At 49.1% G+C, this 18,738-nt stretch overlaps 1 protein-coding gene across 10 annotated transcripts in view; it reads right to left on the bottom strand.

Moving 5' to 3' along the window:
- Positions 1-14,744: 14,744 nt before the first annotated feature.
- Akap13 (A-kinase anchoring protein 13) overlaps positions 14,745-18,738 on the bottom strand; it is a 270,998-nt gene continuing 267,004 nt past the window's right edge. For all 10 annotated transcript variants that reach the window (XM_038314009.1, XM_038314012.1, XM_038314015.1 and 7 more), the window contains one exon: positions 14,745-18,688. In XM_038314009.1, coding sequence (XP_038169937.1) covers positions 18,639-18,688 — 50 coding nt within the window. In that variant the 3' untranslated portion in view covers positions 14,745-18,638. The remainder of the gene's footprint in view (positions 18,689-18,738) is intronic.

The raw sequence follows: 18,738 nt of genomic DNA, 5'->3' as shown, positions 1-18,738 counted from the left end.
TTGATACAAATTTGAGGTTATTTTTGTTATACTGATTAGAAGTCTCTACTTTTGTTTCAGATATTTTTGTATATTGATACAAATTTAAGGTTATTTTTATTAAAACATACTCAATATATGTTTCTATTTTTTAAAAGATATTGTGTCTAAACAGCTCATTTAACAATGGAATCTTAAATTTCTAGTCCTTGGAAGTTAGGGTAATAAATAAAGCAATACAGGTTACCCAGTTACATTACAATCAAACTTGTAGTTAAGTTAGCTATGTTTTCAAGGTCAAACATTTCAGATAGACAGGTGGTCTTCAAAGACTTCAGAGATCATCAGAATATGACATTTAAGATGTTTTAATAACATAAGTTTTTTTTTTTTTTAATGACAATGAGACATGTCTCCTGGCGGCACCACTCTACTTCAGAGAAGATGATGGGCATCAAAGAACCTCCATATGGAGTTTGCTTTCTTTGTGGCAAAAGTTATGCACTGGGCAAGAAACTGCCCTTTTCTCGACTGCTGGCAGCATGCTGTCCTAATTGGACAAGCAGGATCGTAAAGAAAGTGACTGTCAGACTTTGCCAAGACAATGTGGGACAGTCCTTCAAAATTCCTGCTTTACAGAAAAGTCTGTCAGATAGTCTAGGCCTGTAGACTGAAGGTGGATGCCCCAACGTTACAGAGGAATCTCTGGTGACTGTCCAGGCAGCCAGCTGTTTCTGTCATTTCTTAGTTTGGGAAGTTGTTTGTTCTGCACTTCCTGTTTACTAAGGTGATATTATATCCTTCTCAGGTCTCTGATGAAGTTGAAGACTAGATAGTTATACTTTTTCTTGTTACCAGATTCAGAAAAGAAGCTCACAAAAGAGGTAAAGTGTTTTTATTTAGACAAGAAGTCAGAAACGTGGACTATTTCTTTATACTGTGTGAATATATGTCACTGTGATTGGTTTAATAAAGAAGCTGACTGGCCAATATCTGGACAGGTAGAGGTGGGAGAGCCAAACTAGGAAAATGCTGGGAAGAAGGGTGGAGTCTGGGAGTGAGGAACAGATGCAGAGAGGAGCAAGGTGGGCATGCTGTACTGAGAAAAATGTATGACACCATGTGACAAGGCATACATAGAAACAGGGGTTAGTTTAAAATATAAGAGTTAGCTAGTAACAAACCTGAGTTTTTGGCCGAACATTTATAATTAATATTAAGCCTCTGTGTGATTACTTGGGAGCAGCTGGTGGGACAGTTGTCAGGCTACTGGCTCTGCTGTGCACAGAATAAAGCTTGCTTTGATTTGGCCGTAATTTGTGGTCAGTGGTCATTCTTATTTGGTGGGATTAACAGGGGCTTCACCAGGAGCACCCCTCAGCCTATCTTGGGGACGTTGCTCTGCTCTTCTTGAGCTCCTACCAAGGGAATTCATTGTTTTGCAAATGGGTGTTGCATGGCCCTCCCCCTGGGAGTAATTGATTCACTGAGTCCACTTTTTAAAAACTTACTATTGGTCCTACAGAGAGGTACCAGGGAAAGGTGCCTCTGTCGTTGGTAATTCCAATTGAGGGTCCAAAGGGCTAAGCAAAGCAAGAGCAGATGGTGGACCTGGCTATGGTCCACTGAACAGGATCCTTTAGATGTTGGTCAGGGGAAAGTGGAGTCCCCCACCTGTCCACCCAGGTAGTTGGCAAGCCTAGCAGGGCTTCAGCAAGCCCCCCTTTCTCTATCCTCCCGTGCATTGCCCGGGCTGCAGAATTCTGCTGTGGTCAGTAGACTCCACTTCACCTGTTCTCCTTTCAGGTTCAACCAGAAGCTGCTTTTTCCTTTTGGGGAAAATTTCTTCCTGGGACACCAGATACCTTTGGGTGCAGCTGTTTCAAGGGCTCCGAAGTACATTTCTACAGTATAAGCTAAGAATTTTTTTTTTTGTTTTCATTTTTAGTTTTGTGATGTAGTCAGGCCAGCCTTGAACTTGGGATCCTCTAGTCCTAGTGTGAGAACCAAAGTTATATTTTGTTTTAATTACTGTGTCTAAGAGAGCCATGAAACAAAAATAACCTGTGAAGCCATTTACCCAGGGACAGATAATTCTTGCTATTGTTCACATAAGATAACAAGCCACTGTTTGACTTGTGAGCAGGAAATGCATCAGGATGGACACTTGCCCCCCCCATTGGATGTAGGTGTGCAGGCAGGAAGTGCATCAGGATATATACTTTCCTTATTGGACCTCATGGGAAATATGGTGGCCTTATGGTGTTGTCTTTTTAAGCCTTTGCAAAATGTGACACGACCATCACCATTTTCTGGGAATCCAGAAATGGACCTGGCCTGGGTCCATCATCCTGGTCAGTATTTAATTAAAGCTTCCTTCAATTTGGCTCAAAATCTTACTCTCACCTGGTGGGATTAACACTGGCCTCTTGAGTGCTAGGGTTATAAGCAAGTCCCACCATGCCCATCTTAAGAATTCCCAGAAACACGACCACAGGAAGTTGGAGGTGCATGATGACCCAGGCCCTCAACCTTGCTGCACTTTAGGATGACAGAAGGTAAGCAGCTTGTGTCCTGATCTTTAAAGTGACAATTCCTTAGGCCGAGATTTGCTCATTGATAGCTAGCATGCAGAAAGCCCTGGATCAAAGCAGACACGGTGGCACACACCTGTACTCTGTTCTTAGGAAGTAGAGGCAGGAGGACCAGGAGTTCACTGTAAGCCTGGGCTACGTGAGGCCCTGTCTCGAAATGGTGGTAGGGTATGCCTTTAATCTCAGAAGTATAAATGCCGCTGGGTGTGGGGGAGTGGGGCAGAGGGAGCAACAACACTGAGTTCCAGGAAATCCTGGTCTATATCAAGTTCTAGAACAGCCAGGGATACAAGTAAGATCCTGACTTTAAAAAAAAGTGTCAGCTTTGTGGTCTTAGGAATCCAAGTTAGAGCCAGGTGTGGTGGCACACATCTTTAATAATCCCAGACAGAAATCAGCTTGAGCTACACAGGCCCTGTGGCAAATAAGGTAACTGAGAAATTGCACTGTGGTGCACTCTGAGCACAGATCTCTACATACCTGACAACAGAGGCGACCCAGACGCAGGCGACTATAATTCCGTAGGTCGCACGCTGATGTCCTTCATGATTGATTGTGCTCTGGAGACTTGGAATACTGTATAAAATTGTGCCTCTGATAGAGGGTAGGCTCTCAGGAGCCTCCTCTAACTGCTGCCCTTGTCAGAGTCTGATCTCTTCTGAGACCAAGGGCAAGCATAAAATTAAAATGCAGACAAAACCCAATTAGTTAACAATGGTCATGGCTTCTAAAGATTTAAACTTAAGGCTTTAAATGTAAGCTTTGGGATCTTTAAACATCAGGACAATTTAATTATGAGTTTGAAGCACCTGAGGAAAAAAAATCACAGAAAATCACAGATGGATTGTCCCATACAAAGAGAGAATGTGAGTCTGGACATGAGTTTCACAGTCCAGTGCTTGGGATGTAGGCGGTTCCCCGCTCATCTGCATAATACTGACTCTGGCCAAGTCTCAGATGTGTGCATGTTAGTTATCGTCCCTCAACACTTCCTGCAGGGAGTTTCTGTAGGTTCCAGAGAAAGTGTGGTTAATGTGGAGGAGTTTTATAAGCCAGTGTCAACTGAAGGATCCAAAGAGGTTTTCACAGTAGTGCTGAGACATCATCTGCCTTGTTCATTTTCTCCTGAGTGCATAACTCAGCGTGCCGGTATTTTCACGTGACCCACGCACCAGGATACCAAACTGTGCCCGGGTAAAGATCAATTCAAGGTGCAGGTTGGGAATGTGGCAGAGTACAACAGTTCATTGATACGGGTCAGATTCCACCCTTCAGTGACCCACAGAGGAACTGCCGCTGGTCAGAGAAGAGAGGCCTTGCTTATCTGAAAAGGCTTATCTGCGTGAGACTGGCTTTTCTTCAGGTACCGGAATCAGAACCACAGATCTTAGCAGATTGAAGGCTACACAGCAGGTGAAGTCAGCCCTTGTTCTGGAAATATTTTTTTTTTCAGAATATTTTATGGGAATCAACTCTGCCTGTGTGACTCGTGTGTGTGTGTGTGCATGTGTGAAGGTGTGTAGTGCTGTACTCCACAGGCCTATCAAAAGGCAGCTATCAGACCACTCATTCTTGAGCACTGAGGCGCTCCTGGCCTTTTGTGGCCCAGCCACCATGGATGCCCGTGTCCAGGGGAACTGAAGGAAGATCACCATGAGTGGAAATGCTGGGGCAAAGGGCACCTAATCTCACTTTGAAAGATGCTGCCTGATTGTTCTCCCGAGAGTTGGTGGTGGCTGCTGCCTTCCTTGTGCTCCTTTAGATGAGCTTGGGGTGGGGGCAATGAGAGGGCTCAGTGGGTCATGGTGTCTGCCACCAAGCCTGAAGACCTGAGTTTGATCCTTGGGACCCACATGGTGACAGGAGACACCAGTGCCTGAAAGTTTTCTCTGGTTTCCACATTCAAACCATGGCACATGTGCTTCTGACCCCAAAGATATAAATAAATATAAATTTTTAATTAAGAGAGGAGTGAGCCAGCCTTGGAGTGTGTGGTTTCGGGACTGGGAACATGATCTTCATGGAAGCCAGGGATTGTGGGCAGCAGGGCTTTCTGGAGACAGAAGGCGGTTCTCTCCTGGGACATGGCTGCTACTTTTAATCTCACTCGTTTTCTCTGCTCTCCTGTGTTTGCCTCACTCCGGGAGGCTCATAGAAATTGGTATCTAGGTCAGTGTGTTCTTAATGGCTCCATCTGTGAGGCCAGAGTGCAGGAGAGGTAGCCTCTCCTGAGTACCCAGGTACCTGGGAGCCCCACATCCCTCTACAGGCGCCTGGTGTGCTGAGTAGGGGCTGCCCTGTTCTGCCTGTGGCGCTCTGGCTGAGTGAGAGGGAGGAGGTGATTTCTCCAGCTGGGAGAACCTGAGTGCTCAGGCTGCCCGCTCTGTGGCTAGAGTAATGGTGTGCTTTCCACTGGCCATGCGCCCGTCTGGAGCTCCAGCTGGGCCTGCAGATCTGGGCCTGAGACCGTGGAGGGGGAGCGGGTGGTGGCAGTGGCAGCTGAGTGACACCTGCTGCCTGGGCTTGGGTCTGTGCTCGCTCTTGTGGCTGCAAGAAGCCTCTCTGTGGGGACAGCAGGAGCAGGGCTTGAGTGGTCGCCTGGCAAACACAAGTTGCAAGACAGCGACACGGCTGTTAATCTTCTCTCAAGAATTTATCTCAGGAGAAAGCAGTAATTCAGCCAAACATTGCTGTTTGGGTTCGAGGTAAATTTTAAAGTATGAACCCCTGGAACAACATGAGAACTGGTTAGTGAATTGTAGTGAATTATAGTTATGTAATTCAGAGACATTAACATTCTCAGCCCAGTGGGCAGGGAGGTGGCACAGTGGATAAAGTGATTGATTTACAACCACGAGGCCCTGAGTTCTCATCTCTAGCATGCCTGTGAAAACCCAAATGTGGAGGTATGTGCTTCTAATTTTCCTTTGTGTGCGTGCGGGTGTGGTGGGTGCCAAGGGGAGAGGCAGAATCTACCAGAAACTGAGCAACAGGTTCACAGGGGGCTTCTGTCTCAAAATGAAGCCGAAAGCAATAAAGACAGACACTTGTCATCGACCTCTGGCCTCCATGTATGCACACCTGAACAAGTGGCCCCTTCCCCGTGCACACCATACGTCCACCTAAGAAATACCATAGAAGTTAGAGTCATCATTTGTAGGCACAGTAAACTTTCATGCGGTTCCAGAAGACTGGGCCCAATGTCTGCACACAGTGGGTCCTGTCGGTCTGTTCAGCGGTGAGCACTGGACAGGAGGTGTCCCAGGTGTGAAATGGGGGTAAAAACAGCGTGGAAAAACATTGTACGGCTGCAGTGGTGTGGGTTTGAGTTTTTCACGGGAGTAGGGTTTTGGCCTGTGCCCTATGCCCAGCACCACTAGAATAGTTGAGAAATGTTAATGTCGGGGACCAGCCTCCACAAAAATACCTCTCACCAATAGAGGCGTGGGGATTTAGAAAATATTAGTAACGAATATGAAGGCGCTAATGAAAATAAGAAAATGGAGAAACATATCAGCTAGTATCAGGAGGGAATTCCACTGAGTACTGGAATTCGCCCGCGTTTAATTTCCAATTGCTTTAAATAGCCCTGACCCCAAAAGATAGGAGTGAGACAAAAAACTACATTAACATACAAGAGGGCTGGAGAGATGGCTCAGGGATTAAGAGCACTGACTACTCTTCCAGAGGTCCTGAGTTCAATTCCTGCCAACCATATGGTGGCTCACAACCATCTAGAATGAGATCTGGTGCCCTCTTCTGGCATGTCGGTGTATATGCAGAGCATTCATCTATAAACCATAAATAAATAAAGCAAACTTAACCAAAGAAGGAAATAAAATTTAAAAAAGTGACCCAAGGAAATGAACATATCAATTGAAGGTCGTGCTCACACCCTAGACCAAAACATTCTGTAGGCAAACCATTCCCTGGGTGGAATCCAAGGTTATCTCCATAGGGAACTGAAGCCTTAGTTGGATTCTTAAACTTTTGTTTGAGGTAGAAACACATCTGCCTCTCTATACTTGAAATAGGAGGTCTGGCTATTAGCCACACCTGTTGACAATAACCTTGAGAGAGCAGAACTCTTTGTTCGAGACAGAAGCCCAATAACCTTGAAGGACTAGAGGTAAGTTCCAATTCTCCGACCTTACGTCAATGTAGAAATAGGCTCACATTTTCGGGCCTCCACAAGTAAAATCGTGTGGTTAAAAACAGTATTGCTGCCTGTTCTGAACCCTTTACTTTCCTCCAGAAAACACCTACCCCATTGTGGTTTAGTTTTAACATCTATGTATGTGTGTGTGTGTGTGTGTGTGTACACGTACACGCGTGTGTGTAGGCATGTGGAATTTTGAGTTGGTTGTCTTCTTCCACCATTTATATTTTGGGGATCCAATCAGGTCATCAAGCTTGGCAACAGGCTTCTTTACCCACTGGGCCATCGTTAAGACCCCGTGTATAAACTGAAGTTTGTAACGCAGGCTGGCCTCAAATTAGATCTATAGCCCAAAGTGACCTGCTCTAAGGGCTGACAGACCTGCTCTAGCCCCTACCCAGAATTCCAAAGCTGAAAACCCTTTTCAGGAGCGAAGGTGATGGGGTGGGGGGAGTGGGGTGTGTTGGGACCATTTGGAGTCCTGGCCTCCAGCTGCTCTTCCCTTTCCTTCTGATTTGAGTTACTAAAGGCTGTGTCAGAGTTATTTACTAGCTCTGCTTCGCTAGCACGTGTCACCTTGGCCTTGAGGATCAGAGGATGAGGTTTTCACCTGTTGGCCCACCTGACTGTTGGGTATATAAGCCTCTGTGGTGTTATTGAATAAAGGGCTTCTTACCAGTGACTAGAGGTCACGTCTCTGTCTCTCTATGTGTTTGTGTGTTTCAACCTCCAGCCCCTTGGCCCAAAGTTCGCAAACTGTATGGTAGTGTATAGAGCACAGAGCAGGCATTGTGCACGGCAGGGGTGTGTGTAAAAGATCTTTTTAGTAACCTCACACACTCTGAGGTCACGCTCTTCACACACTCTTTTTTTTCAAATACTTACCTATTTATTTGTTTGTTTATTTATTTATTTAGTATACAATATTCTGTCTGTGTGTATGCCCGCAGGCCAGAAGAGGGCACCAGACCCCATTACAGATGGTTGTAAGCCAATGTGTGGTTGCTGGGAATTGAACTCAGGACCTTCCGAAGAGCAAGCAATGCTCTTAACCTCTGAGCCATCTCTCCAGCCCCTCTTCACACACTCTTTATTGTTCTGTTTGTACTCTAACAATCCCGTCCTACTTCATGCTTCTCCATTCTAAAAACTTTTCTCTACAGGAACCTTGAAACGATAAGGACATCGCAAGAGTTGTTTCTAATTGATCAAGAGCACATTCTAAAGCAAGTGATAAGGAGCTCAGAGCCAGTTACCTAGGCCACACAAAAGTCCAAGGCCATAGAAACAAAACTTTAACCAGGTTGGGGGCGGGCATGCACAGTGCCCGATGACAACTTTGAGACACAGACCATTGCTGTAGACTGGCCAGTGAAGAGTTGGCATCCTTCTCTTAGTAATCTTGGTTGAACGTCTTTGTCTCTGACTTTGTACAGAGCTGTAAGGTTTCAGACCGATGATCTATTTACAAAAGGCCTTTAGTCTTCTTTGAACTGTTGGGCCCTAAAGCCCCACCAAGGAGAAGGTCGCCCCAAGAGACACACTCATCACGGTTGATGCAATAGCAAGAGGGAAATCATTTGTCAACTGTTTTGACTAGTTCATTTAATGGTCAGCTAACTCTAATTGATCAATGCCATGGCGGTTGCTGGGTTGGTTAAGCAAGGAGGAACACCTGCGGGTTATCTGCAGGTCGTCTCACCCCAGTTCCAGGCTCTGGGTCTATAGAAGAAAGACTACAAAGGGGATGGAAAGGACTCAGCTCCAGTGCACGCGTGGTTGGTTCCCAGGGTCCTGGTTCCCAGGAAGGGGAGGGTGCAGTAATGCTGAGGTGCCCCAAAGTCTTTTATCATTTGCCCTGAGGTGAAACCAAGCTAACTGTGTGCAATTAAACTGAGCAAGAGAACAGAGTCAGGCTGTTGAGAGTCCCCAGTCCTTGTGGGACATAGAGACCCAGTTATGAAGACTGTCCCAGTATATATTCTATATATCAAAATGAAAGAGTTCAATGAAAAGTCATCTTCTAGAGCATTCACAGATATACGTGCCCCGGGAAAACACACTAGAGCTGTGGGAAGAATCCCCAGGCTGTAATGCGAGGGAAAAAGCTCCTCATACAAGAAGTCTGCGTTGAGGACAGCTAGCACCTTTGGAAGGCGGTGGTCCTCATCGTCTTGCAGATAAGGTTAATGACCTGTGCATCTCTGGTGAATATATTTCTCATCACCCTGCTAAATGAGGTCTGATACCCATGAGATATGCATATATTACGGTTGGTTCTAAGCTGTCATGTGGGTGCAGAACTGAACTGAGGTCTTCTGGAAAAGCAGCCAGTGGCCCCCTTCCTTCCACTCTAATACCCTGGGTCCATCAGTACTTGCTTTATATATAGAAAGAAAGGGTGTGTGTGTGTGTGTGTGTGTGTGTGTGTGTGTGTTCAAAAATACCCTTTGTCCCTAAGTAGGGACTACCCTACCTGCCACCTCCCTCCACCCACCTCCATGGAAATGCCTAGGTTCGGGGACATTGTTCTAGATATTGTCATCGTCAGTCTCATTACTGTCACTTTGTCCTTTATGGTGGAGCTCCTGAGTGAGCATGTTGGCCGAGGCAGGATACCAGGCAGGCAGAGGTGGCCACTGAGGGTCTTGAGCTGACACGTGGCTGGGCATGAGGGCCCGACAGCTTTTGTACAAAGCGTATTGGTGAGAAGCTGGCCATTACCACAGGTTCTCTTGGGCTGGTGTTAAACTCTGGGCAGCTGTCCCACCCTGTCCCTCAGGCAGCATTTTAAACACAGAGCACAGTGACTGGAGGCAGCTTCCTGCTTGCCACAGAGCTCAGGACAGAAGTGAATCCATTACTGCTATGGCTGTCTTGGGGCAGAGGGCACACTTTCTTCAAAGTTAGCTGTCCTAACTACACAGAGCCTGGGCAAGAAAGGTTGCTGTGTGGGTGGAGACGTGTCCTGATATCAGAATCTGGTGACATGCCAGGCTCAGGCCTTCCTCTCTAACCCTGTGGTTCAGGGGAAAGTTAAGTCAGACCTGAGTCTAATGCCACGTCATTCTCAACCTTGTAGTGATGGGGTCATGTGGGGAGATTATAGGGACCCAAGCCAGAGACCTGGCTCTGTTCTAGTCTCTGTGGGCCTCTGGATGAATTTCTTAACATCTCTGCCTGTTTTCGCAACTCGTGCAGATGCGATTACATTGCTGGGTTAGAAAAGTTGGCACTCACAGGGCTCCCCATTAGCAGTCCTGTCTAGTCGTTGGAGTTACACATGGTGGGCGAACGACAGGGTTCCACCTTCTGGCTTTCTCTGGGCCAGTCAAGTTGTGTGACTGGTTTTGGCCACTGAGATAGGAACAAAAAGCAGTGTGTCCTTCCAGGCCAGGCTCTGATCACCACTGCCATGGGTTTTTCCCTCTGACACAGTGACTGGTGGCTTTGTGACAGATCTCTTTGGGTCTCTGGGAGTGACCCAAAAGTGAGCTCAATAAGATGAAGCTTCCCACAGCCATGTGGTTCTGCCAAGACAGTGTCGTTTGAGGGGTGTTTGCTGCCGTGAAACCTTGCTCAGCCTGACTGAAACAGGTGTACTCGGGTCTCAGGATTAAAACTTACGTCAGATGCCCAGCAAGAGAGGGCAGTGGAGGTGGGGATTGGGGAGAAAGAATGTTCCATTATCCTCCCAGGGATTTACCTGATGCCAGAAAATGAAGGGATTTACTTTGTGGGGAGAGAGGGGACCAGCAGGAGGGATGGTGGGAGGGGCAGATATGAGCAAAGTACAATGACATATTTGAACACTGTAATAATGAAACCTATTATTTCCTTAAATTTGCTTACAAATCTGGTAGGCACAATGTGGCTTTGGCCACTTGGCAGTTACAAGTCGGTCCCCTCCTGACCAGAATCCCCTGAGGATCCTCTACAGGGTTGCTCTATTCTCATTGGATTTCACAGGCCTTGGCCCTTCTCCTCCTGCTCTGTGTGACCCCTGAGAAGGCAGAGCTGCTGCCCTGGGTAAGGCCCAGCCAGGTCCATGGCCTGAACTGTTCCAGGCTTCCCCACTGCAGCAGAGAAAGGATTTGATGACACCCGTCAATGTGTGAGACTGCCCGGTCTCAATTTGCAGTCAGCCTGGAACTATCAATTATGGAGGCTAATGTGTGGCCATCCTTCCTCAAGGATGCTTACCATTGGCACTGCCAGGTGCTGAGTGAGGAGGTTTGCAGCAGAGGGTGTGGTTTCACATTCCTGTGATCTCAGCAGCTGGAGGCTGACCGAGGAGTGTGCAGCTCCTGCTGGGTGGCAGAGGTGGCTCTGGTTCCTCAACTGTGGAGGGCTGTACTGGACACACAACAGAACCTTATCCTGCTCGAGGGTACTATGGTGTCAGGGCCTGAGTCCCAGCCCGGGGGCCTCGAGTCTGGCCAGGCTAAGACAGAGCAGTGTGACCTTTCATCTTCTCCCTGTGTTTCATCCACAGGCTGCAGGGTTCTTCCCGCCTGGGCCGGAAGCTGACAGCACCAGCTCCGGGCAGCAGCAGTTCAGGCTCCAAGCTTTAGGCAGCAGAGCGAAGATCCCGAGACACCTGCGCTTGGCACCCTGAGCTGCCAGTGGCTTGTGTGGAGAGAAGCGTCCAGAGGCGTGGGCTGTCACCAGGAACTATAGGGCTGGGGGATGACATTCACTCAAGGTCTTGAGGTCACCTCTGCCAGCCAGGCCTGGCAAGGGCTGGCAGGGGAACAGCAGGGGTCCCTTGACTCCAGCAGCACAGCTTTTGACTGCAGGGCTGCCTGTGGGGGGTGGCAGTGTTGCTCCACAGTGTCCTGGACATCAGGGAGCAGAGTGCAGCTGAGGACGTTTTATAAGGGACAGAAACCCACAGGGCAGCCCAGCCTTGGAAGTTCCCACGGGCATCACCAGCAGATGGCACCAAACTCCTGATTCTGTGTGCCCACTGCCAAGCACTAGCCCATCCCCCTAAGGGGTGAGTTCCGGGAAACTGCCATGGAGGTAGGACAGATGGTGGTGACCCGTCAGACACTGCTGAGGGTCCCCTAGCTGGACTCTAGGCCCCATGTGTAATGATCTGTCCTCTCCCTTTAAGAGACAAGTCCCACCCACTCCCCCACCCCCCAGGGCAGGCAGATTTTCCTGCTTGCTGCTATAGTCTCTTCCTTTTCTGTTTCCCTCTGGAAGAGGCAGCTTCTGCCTCTCCTCACTTCTCCCCTCCCCCTTCTGTCTCTCTATCTCCCTTTCTCTCCTTTCCCCTCTATATCCCATTAAATAAATATCTAACCTCAGTCTGCATGGCATGCCCATCAGTCTGTTTCTCCTCGTGGCCCTTTGTAGCCATGCAGGGAATTGCACCGTCCCTGCCTTGGAATGTCTGCTCTCAGGACCTGCTGCCCACTGCCCCTTCTCGGAGACCTGCAGTGTTTCTTCCACTGCAGCCCCTGGGGATTTGGCAGCATTTTATTTAATACATTACACCATCAGCTACCTGGGCAGGAGTTGACCCTGCTCTGGCCTGGGCCTGGGTGTGGACACTGGCAATGGGCACAGAGCATGTGCAGTTGAGTTGAGGGCGGTGGTATTTGGTAGATGCTCAGTTGATGCGGGGCTGAAGGATTAAGTGGCTGCTCATCCCCATATTCCCATCCCTGGGTCTGTCTACCTTGCCTCACCCCCAGGTACTTTATAGGCAAGCAGAGTTTAGGCAAGACCTGGAAGGCCTGGTGCCTCAGTGTGGGGGCTCCCTGGACGGTGGCCCGCTGTGTTTAGAAACCAGCTTTTCATGTGAACCTTCTAGGGGAGGCGTCTTCGCCCGCTTCCCCCCCTCATCTGTGTGTCCTTTAGAGGACAACACTGATTTGGGGAGAAATTAAGCTGTATAGGATAAAAAAGTTTCTAGTGTTCCATCAATAATGTTCTTTTTTCTTTTTCTTTTTTTTTTTTTTTTTCGAGACAGGGTTTCTCTGCAGCTTTAGAGCCTATCCTGGAGCTAGCTCTTGTAGACCAGGCTGGTATTAATAATGTTCTTTTGTCCCATAGGAAGCTTCATCTGAGGTGTGTTGGGTGTGATTTACATGTGTGATAGAAAACTGAAGAGAAAAGAGACTCAGCCCAGTTATGCTTCTCTTAAGTCAAAGGAGACTGTTAGATACCCATCTATCCCATTTAGCCTTGCCTGCCAGGAAGCTCCAAGCCAATCACGAAGTTCTCACAGAAGTAGGGTCTTCCTTCCTGTTGGTACCGAGTTTCTTGTATGGCCCAGATTTTCTTTCCGAGCCTCCCATTTGAGTGGTTGCCATGGGCCTTTGACTTCCGTTTAGAAAGTGCACATAGTCCAAAGCTGTCTTCGGCTCCCTGCTTTAGGGGCTTTTCTCCTGGTGCCACAGTCTGAGTGTGCTCAGGGAGAGCTGTGTTCCGTGGTGTGCCAGACCTCGGTCTGCAGGCTGACAGGAGTGTCCTGGCCACTGCCTTACAGAGTATGCGGTGAGCACAGAATAGCTGGCTCGCTCGCCCAGGGTCTTCCCTGTAGGGTCCCTGACAGGAGCAGAGTTTGTCCGTGCACAGCCGGGCATTTTCCTCCCCCCTTCCGCCCCCCCGTGAAAGCCAGGGCTGTTGGTTCAGCTAGTGCGGGGACCCCAGGATGTCACTTTCCTTAGAAGAGAGCCAGCACAGCCTCCCTCCGGCCTCCCCCCCACTCATGCGCTGTTGACTCAAGCGTCCCAAGGGGACTCTTCTCGGGCTCCCCCAGCACTGGAGCCATCCAGGCCGGTCTTCCTTCCTGCCCCTGCTCATCGCCCTTTTGTTTTAGGAGAAGTCAAGTCTTTGGGCTTCCTAATGTCTCTTCCCCACTGTGGGCTGTCCAGTTGTGTGAGGCAGACTTCATTGCGGGTCCCCTACAGAAAGGATACAACTGGCTACCCTTGCCATGGACAGTCCCTTGGGATGGGGACCTTCCAACAGTGATGGCCACTTTCACACATCAGTGCGTGCTCTGGCTGATGTCCTACGCACAATAGCTTCCTTCAGGGGTCAGTAGCGGTGGACCATCCCACAGAACGGCCACGCAGGATCCTTGGGGCCCTGTGCTTTGTGCCTGTTTTTCTTTGTGTGCCTTGATTCCCAGACAAGTCTGTCTCAGGCACAGAACCAGCTAGAGTGGAGATGAGGGGCTCCATGGGGACCATTGTTCTGCAGGCTGAGCCAGCCCTGACCCACTGGAGTGGGACCGCAGAGCCAAGCTGGCCGCTCAGTGGGGGAGGGGCTGAGTACAATGACAGTCAAGGGCCGAATATACTGAAAGGGGGACAGTATCCCAGTGACTGGAGCGGGGGTGGGGTCATTATTGCTAGGGTTACAAATGCCTCTGCTAAAAAATGTATGCACTTCCAAGTTCTTGGACAGAGTGGAACCCTGGCAGAGTTTTTTTTCCTTTTCTTGATTGCTGGTTGTTGGGAAGGAGGTGGGCACAGCGGGGGATCCCAAGCTTTGCCCGTAGCTTCTGTGCCACCAAAGGCACAGAAGTTCCTTAATGTCCACAGGGACTGAAGGACCTTTTGCTGATCTGTTTGGATGAGACTCACAGCAGTAGGAAGCCAGCTGTGTGTGTGGACCAGCCCCGGTCCTGCCTGGCACACCCTTGCAAGTGGTCAATGAGACAGGACTTGCTCCTTAGAGTGGCAGCAGCTGAGGTTGGGAGAGACCTGGCAGAAGTCAACTGAGATGGAGGACGTAAACGTACGGACGCTCAAACCTTGCTGTACTGATTCCATGGAAGTGTGGTTTAGACTTTGACTTGGGCCAGATGGGTCAGTGACCCGGGGGTTTGGGGCCAGCTCCGGGCTTGGCTCGCCGTGGAAGGCCTCTCCTCCTTGCACCCTGATCCCGGCAGCACAGAAACCAGTCTACTGGGAAGATGGCTCCAGCTGGGGGCGGAGTGGGGGAGGGAAGGTGCATACTCCTTCATTACAAATGCGTCACAGCGGAGATCAAGATTTCAAAGGAAATTTATTGTTTTTGAAAGGTCTGAGGGGGACTTTACAAGAGTCTGAAGCCAGTAACTACAAAGGGTGATAAATAAAATACAAAGCCAGTATGTTGTGGCAAATTTCCAGAAAACACATTGAAAATCTTTACAGTTCAAAACTGTTTCACTTTATACATAATTACAAATTACTATACAGCGCTTGGGTTTAACCCAACTTTTATTTAATAGGGCTTAGAACAGAAATGTCCATACAGCATCTGGAGACGACTTAACAAGAACAGAGGTATGGGTGTATCTGGCCCACCTTCTGTAGTGCCCAGGCCTCAGGAGGAGACCTGAGACTAACCGGCTGGGTCGGCCATCCCAGCAGGTGGCAACCAAGGCGGGGCAGCTGATGCTAGAGGGTCTAAGGCATGGGTTTGGTGCTTCCTGCAGAGGCCCTCTGGGGTCTGTGGCAGCGGCACCTGCATGGTTTCGAGGCAGGGCACACTTGAAGCAGTGGGGCCACCCACCTTACACCTTCGTGAGATGGAGAAGTAACTCAGGACCTGTCAATCTCTTGACAAATCCCACTGAGTGCAGGAAAAGGCCTCTGCTGCCACCCCTCCCCCGTTTCATGGCAGCATTAGAATACTTTGCATATCTAAACCTGGCCAGCAGGCAGCAGACTCCAAAACTCTGGTTAACTAGGAATGTTATGCTACGTGAAAGAAAGCAAGGAGCCAAACACACTGTGTCCTTGGTCTCTGCAGGGATGGCCAGGGTCACTGCTTCACCCAAGGGCACCCATGCTCAGGTGTCCAGGCATGGAAGCCCACTCCCCAGGACTGTCCTCTGGGCACAGGTCGGAGTCAACTTAAGTCCTATGAAATACTGGAAGCCTTGGCAAGAGAGCCTCAGGGACAGAGGATACCAATTAAAGGCCTGTAGGACGACTCTGGGCAAGCTCTGGCCTAGGGGCCAAGGTTCTCTGCCTTGTATATTAAGCCTGTGCACACCAACACGAGGCTGCGAAGAGAACCAGTGTGGGGCAGACAGGGCCTAGCCAAGGGCAGCGTTAGTGGTGTGACCCCCAGAAGATCCAGTTCGTACCTTTCCCTGCAGGAGACTCTCGTGGGGGGTGGGGCTTGCTGGCGCCGCTTTTGTTTTAGCCTTCCCACTTCCAGAAAACAGTAAGTAGGTCTGATTGTCTCACAAATGAAGCCAGCTGAGAGGCCGTTTAAAGTGCACACGTCACCCAGATGGGACGACAACTACTGAGATGATTTTAATTTTTGAGAGAAGATACAACCTCTAGAAAGTTCACTAGACTCCACAATGCGGGGGGGGGGGGGGGGCAATTTACACCCGTCCCCCAAAGCAGTGATTTCTTTAGCTTGAGGAAGAAGCATCATTTCCTAATATGGGCAATAGGACAGGACACAATCCCGGTCCCTAGAAAATTACCGTTCTCTTTGAGAGTCCCACATAAGGCTTTGACTCAGCTATAGCAGTCTTCAGGGTCCTAAGCAAGAGCACAAGCGGCAATTCCCAAAGTGCGACAGAGGGGGCCAGATGGTGCAGGCAGGGAACACAGTTCTTGGCGAATGGTTCTCTTCCTGGAGGAAGGTGGGCAGCTTAGGGGAACTCAGAGGATTACTTTCTCTTGATCTGAACTTCTCCCAACTCTCACTGACCATTGTTTTGGGGAGTGTGGGTAAAGTAAAATTGGTTTTTAAAAACAACCAAAGCAAGCAGAACACAACACTGCTGGTTGGGCGCAGAGGACACTTGAGGGCAGGAATGAAGTTTCCCAGGGGTGTACAGTGGCTCCCTGGGGAGTCAGAGGGGACCTGGAGGGAGGCCACTGGTCTTCCTCTGCACAGGAAGAGGGCAGGGGCTGGTTTGATTTTCCGTCAAGTCTAGGCGGTATCAGGTCCTTCCCTCCTGCAGACAGGCTCTGCTGTGGATGGGTACACAGCCTCTCTGACAGGGCATTCAGAGGCACGGACAAGGACTGCCACCCAAACCCTGTGGTGGATCTAAGGCATGGCAGGCTCTGGACTTGGAGAAGGAAGCAACTAACTTCTTGCTGTTGAGGTTCTTGAGGGAAGTATATCATAGCTTTAGTAGGGAAAAAAACAAAACCACCCAACAACAACAACAACAAAAAGGCTTTAAAGAGCCAAACTGGCTTTATCAAAAAGAGGCAAAGGGAGCCGATGGGCAATGTTAAAAATCTCCAAAGGATGAACACATTCCTTATGAAAAAATGGGCATGGGAGGGAAGGGTACAACTCCCATCTCAACCCTCCAGTTTCCCTGGGGACCTTCATGCACTTGGACAGACACTTCATTCTCTGTACTGAAAAGATGGTTCAAACTGTTGGGCCAGTACTGGTTCACTTTCAAAATAAAATAAAACAAAACACAAACACAAAATAAATAAAACAAATTTAGGCTAAAAAAATTTAAACCAGAACTCTTTCAAGTAAACTGAAAGATAAATATCCGTATCTGCAAGTCCAGCTTGCAGGTCATCAACAAGCACCAAGTTATAGGTTTGTTTCTGCACAACTATGTTCAAAGCCCTGTGCTTCTGAGGGCAAAACCAGGAACTAAAGGCCACATGTGAACCAGAGACCTCAGCATGGCCCTCATAGGCACCCTGAGGGCAGGTACATGAGCCTCGAGGGTCCATTACCAAAGAACTGTGCTGCACACACACGAGCTGGTGAGAGCCTCAAGCATGCATCAACACATGGAGGGGGAGCCAGAGAAGAGAGACAGGCGGGCATTTAACAGCTTCAAGGATAGGAGCACAACCAAGCAAACTGCATCTGAAAACCGTATGAGGAGGCCTTGTGACTGGAGAGAGTACACACAGCCGTGCTTCAGGGCCAGTTCCCCTGTCTGTACTGGCAAAAGCACCAGACAGACTTAACTCCTGCACTTGAACCTATGTTTCAGTCAGTAATTCTAGAGCAGGCATGGAGAGGCCTAGTCCCAGGCAGGTGGCTGGGAGCACCACCAGGGTGCATGCTTTCCCAAAGGAGTCCAGCAACAACTAGAAATGTCATACTGGGGACAGTGCTGCAGAGTCCTCTCTCCTTCCCCTGTGCCCAGAGCATTCAGACAGGCGCTGAAGACAACAGTATGTTTCTTCCTGATTTGAATATGAGCGAGACAGTTAGTACAGCCTAGAATATGGAGATCTAGAATATGGTGCAGACTATGTGCTTTTCGTACACATCAGACCTCTAACTGGTTTCCCAAACATTTTGTTCTTCTTCCTAAAATGAGGAATACATACAAAGAGGGGTGGTGTGTGCACAGGGGCCATTTCAAGGGACCCAATCTCAGAGGTCCACAGGGTGAAATACTGTACATCCGCATGCCACCTGGTCAGTCAGGTGCTTGCTCTTGGCCTAAGCTACCCTGATGTGTAAGAACGGCTGTGTGCACAGCTGGTGTATTCCACACACGCACACGGAGATGGTCACTGTCCACAGATGAAGTCTGCACTATCTGCTCTTTGATTCTGGTGGCATTCCCCCACATACAAGGCAGGGTGTCAGACCTCATTTGGAAAACCCCTTTGAGTCTCTAGGAACCCTGACACGTCTCAAACTATCACCTAGATCTAGGGTCACTATGTTCAGCATAATACCCTGAGTAAGGCCAGGCCCACCCAAGTCCTGGGCAGTCACGAATCATGGCCCAAGTGGAGTCTGCGTATCCTTCCCACCCTGACACGCAGGTGTTGCTCTTTCTTGTCCAGGACTTGGGACAGCTCAGGAGGACTGGACGCTGAGGGGCAGTGGGCGTCCAGTGTAGGAGACTTGCGCACGAGGGCAGCAGGAGAGCCGCCGCGGTATCAGGGTTGGAGGGTGGCTGCCCTGGCAGATGAAATGGGTCAACAGAAGATCTCTTCACCCTCTGCTGATACTTCCGAAGCAGGACCATCTGCAACCATGACATCAAGAGTGAAAATATGGCCCCTCTGATGTCACTTC

Source organism: Arvicola amphibius, chromosome 12 (assembly GCF_903992535.2).
Source record: "Arvicola amphibius chromosome 12, mArvAmp1.2, whole genome shotgun sequence".
NCBI lineage: Eukaryota > Metazoa > Chordata > Mammalia > Rodentia > Cricetidae > Arvicola > Arvicola amphibius.
The sequence above is the reverse complement of the archived record's forward strand: the minus strand, read 5'-3'. Positions and strand labels throughout refer to the sequence as shown.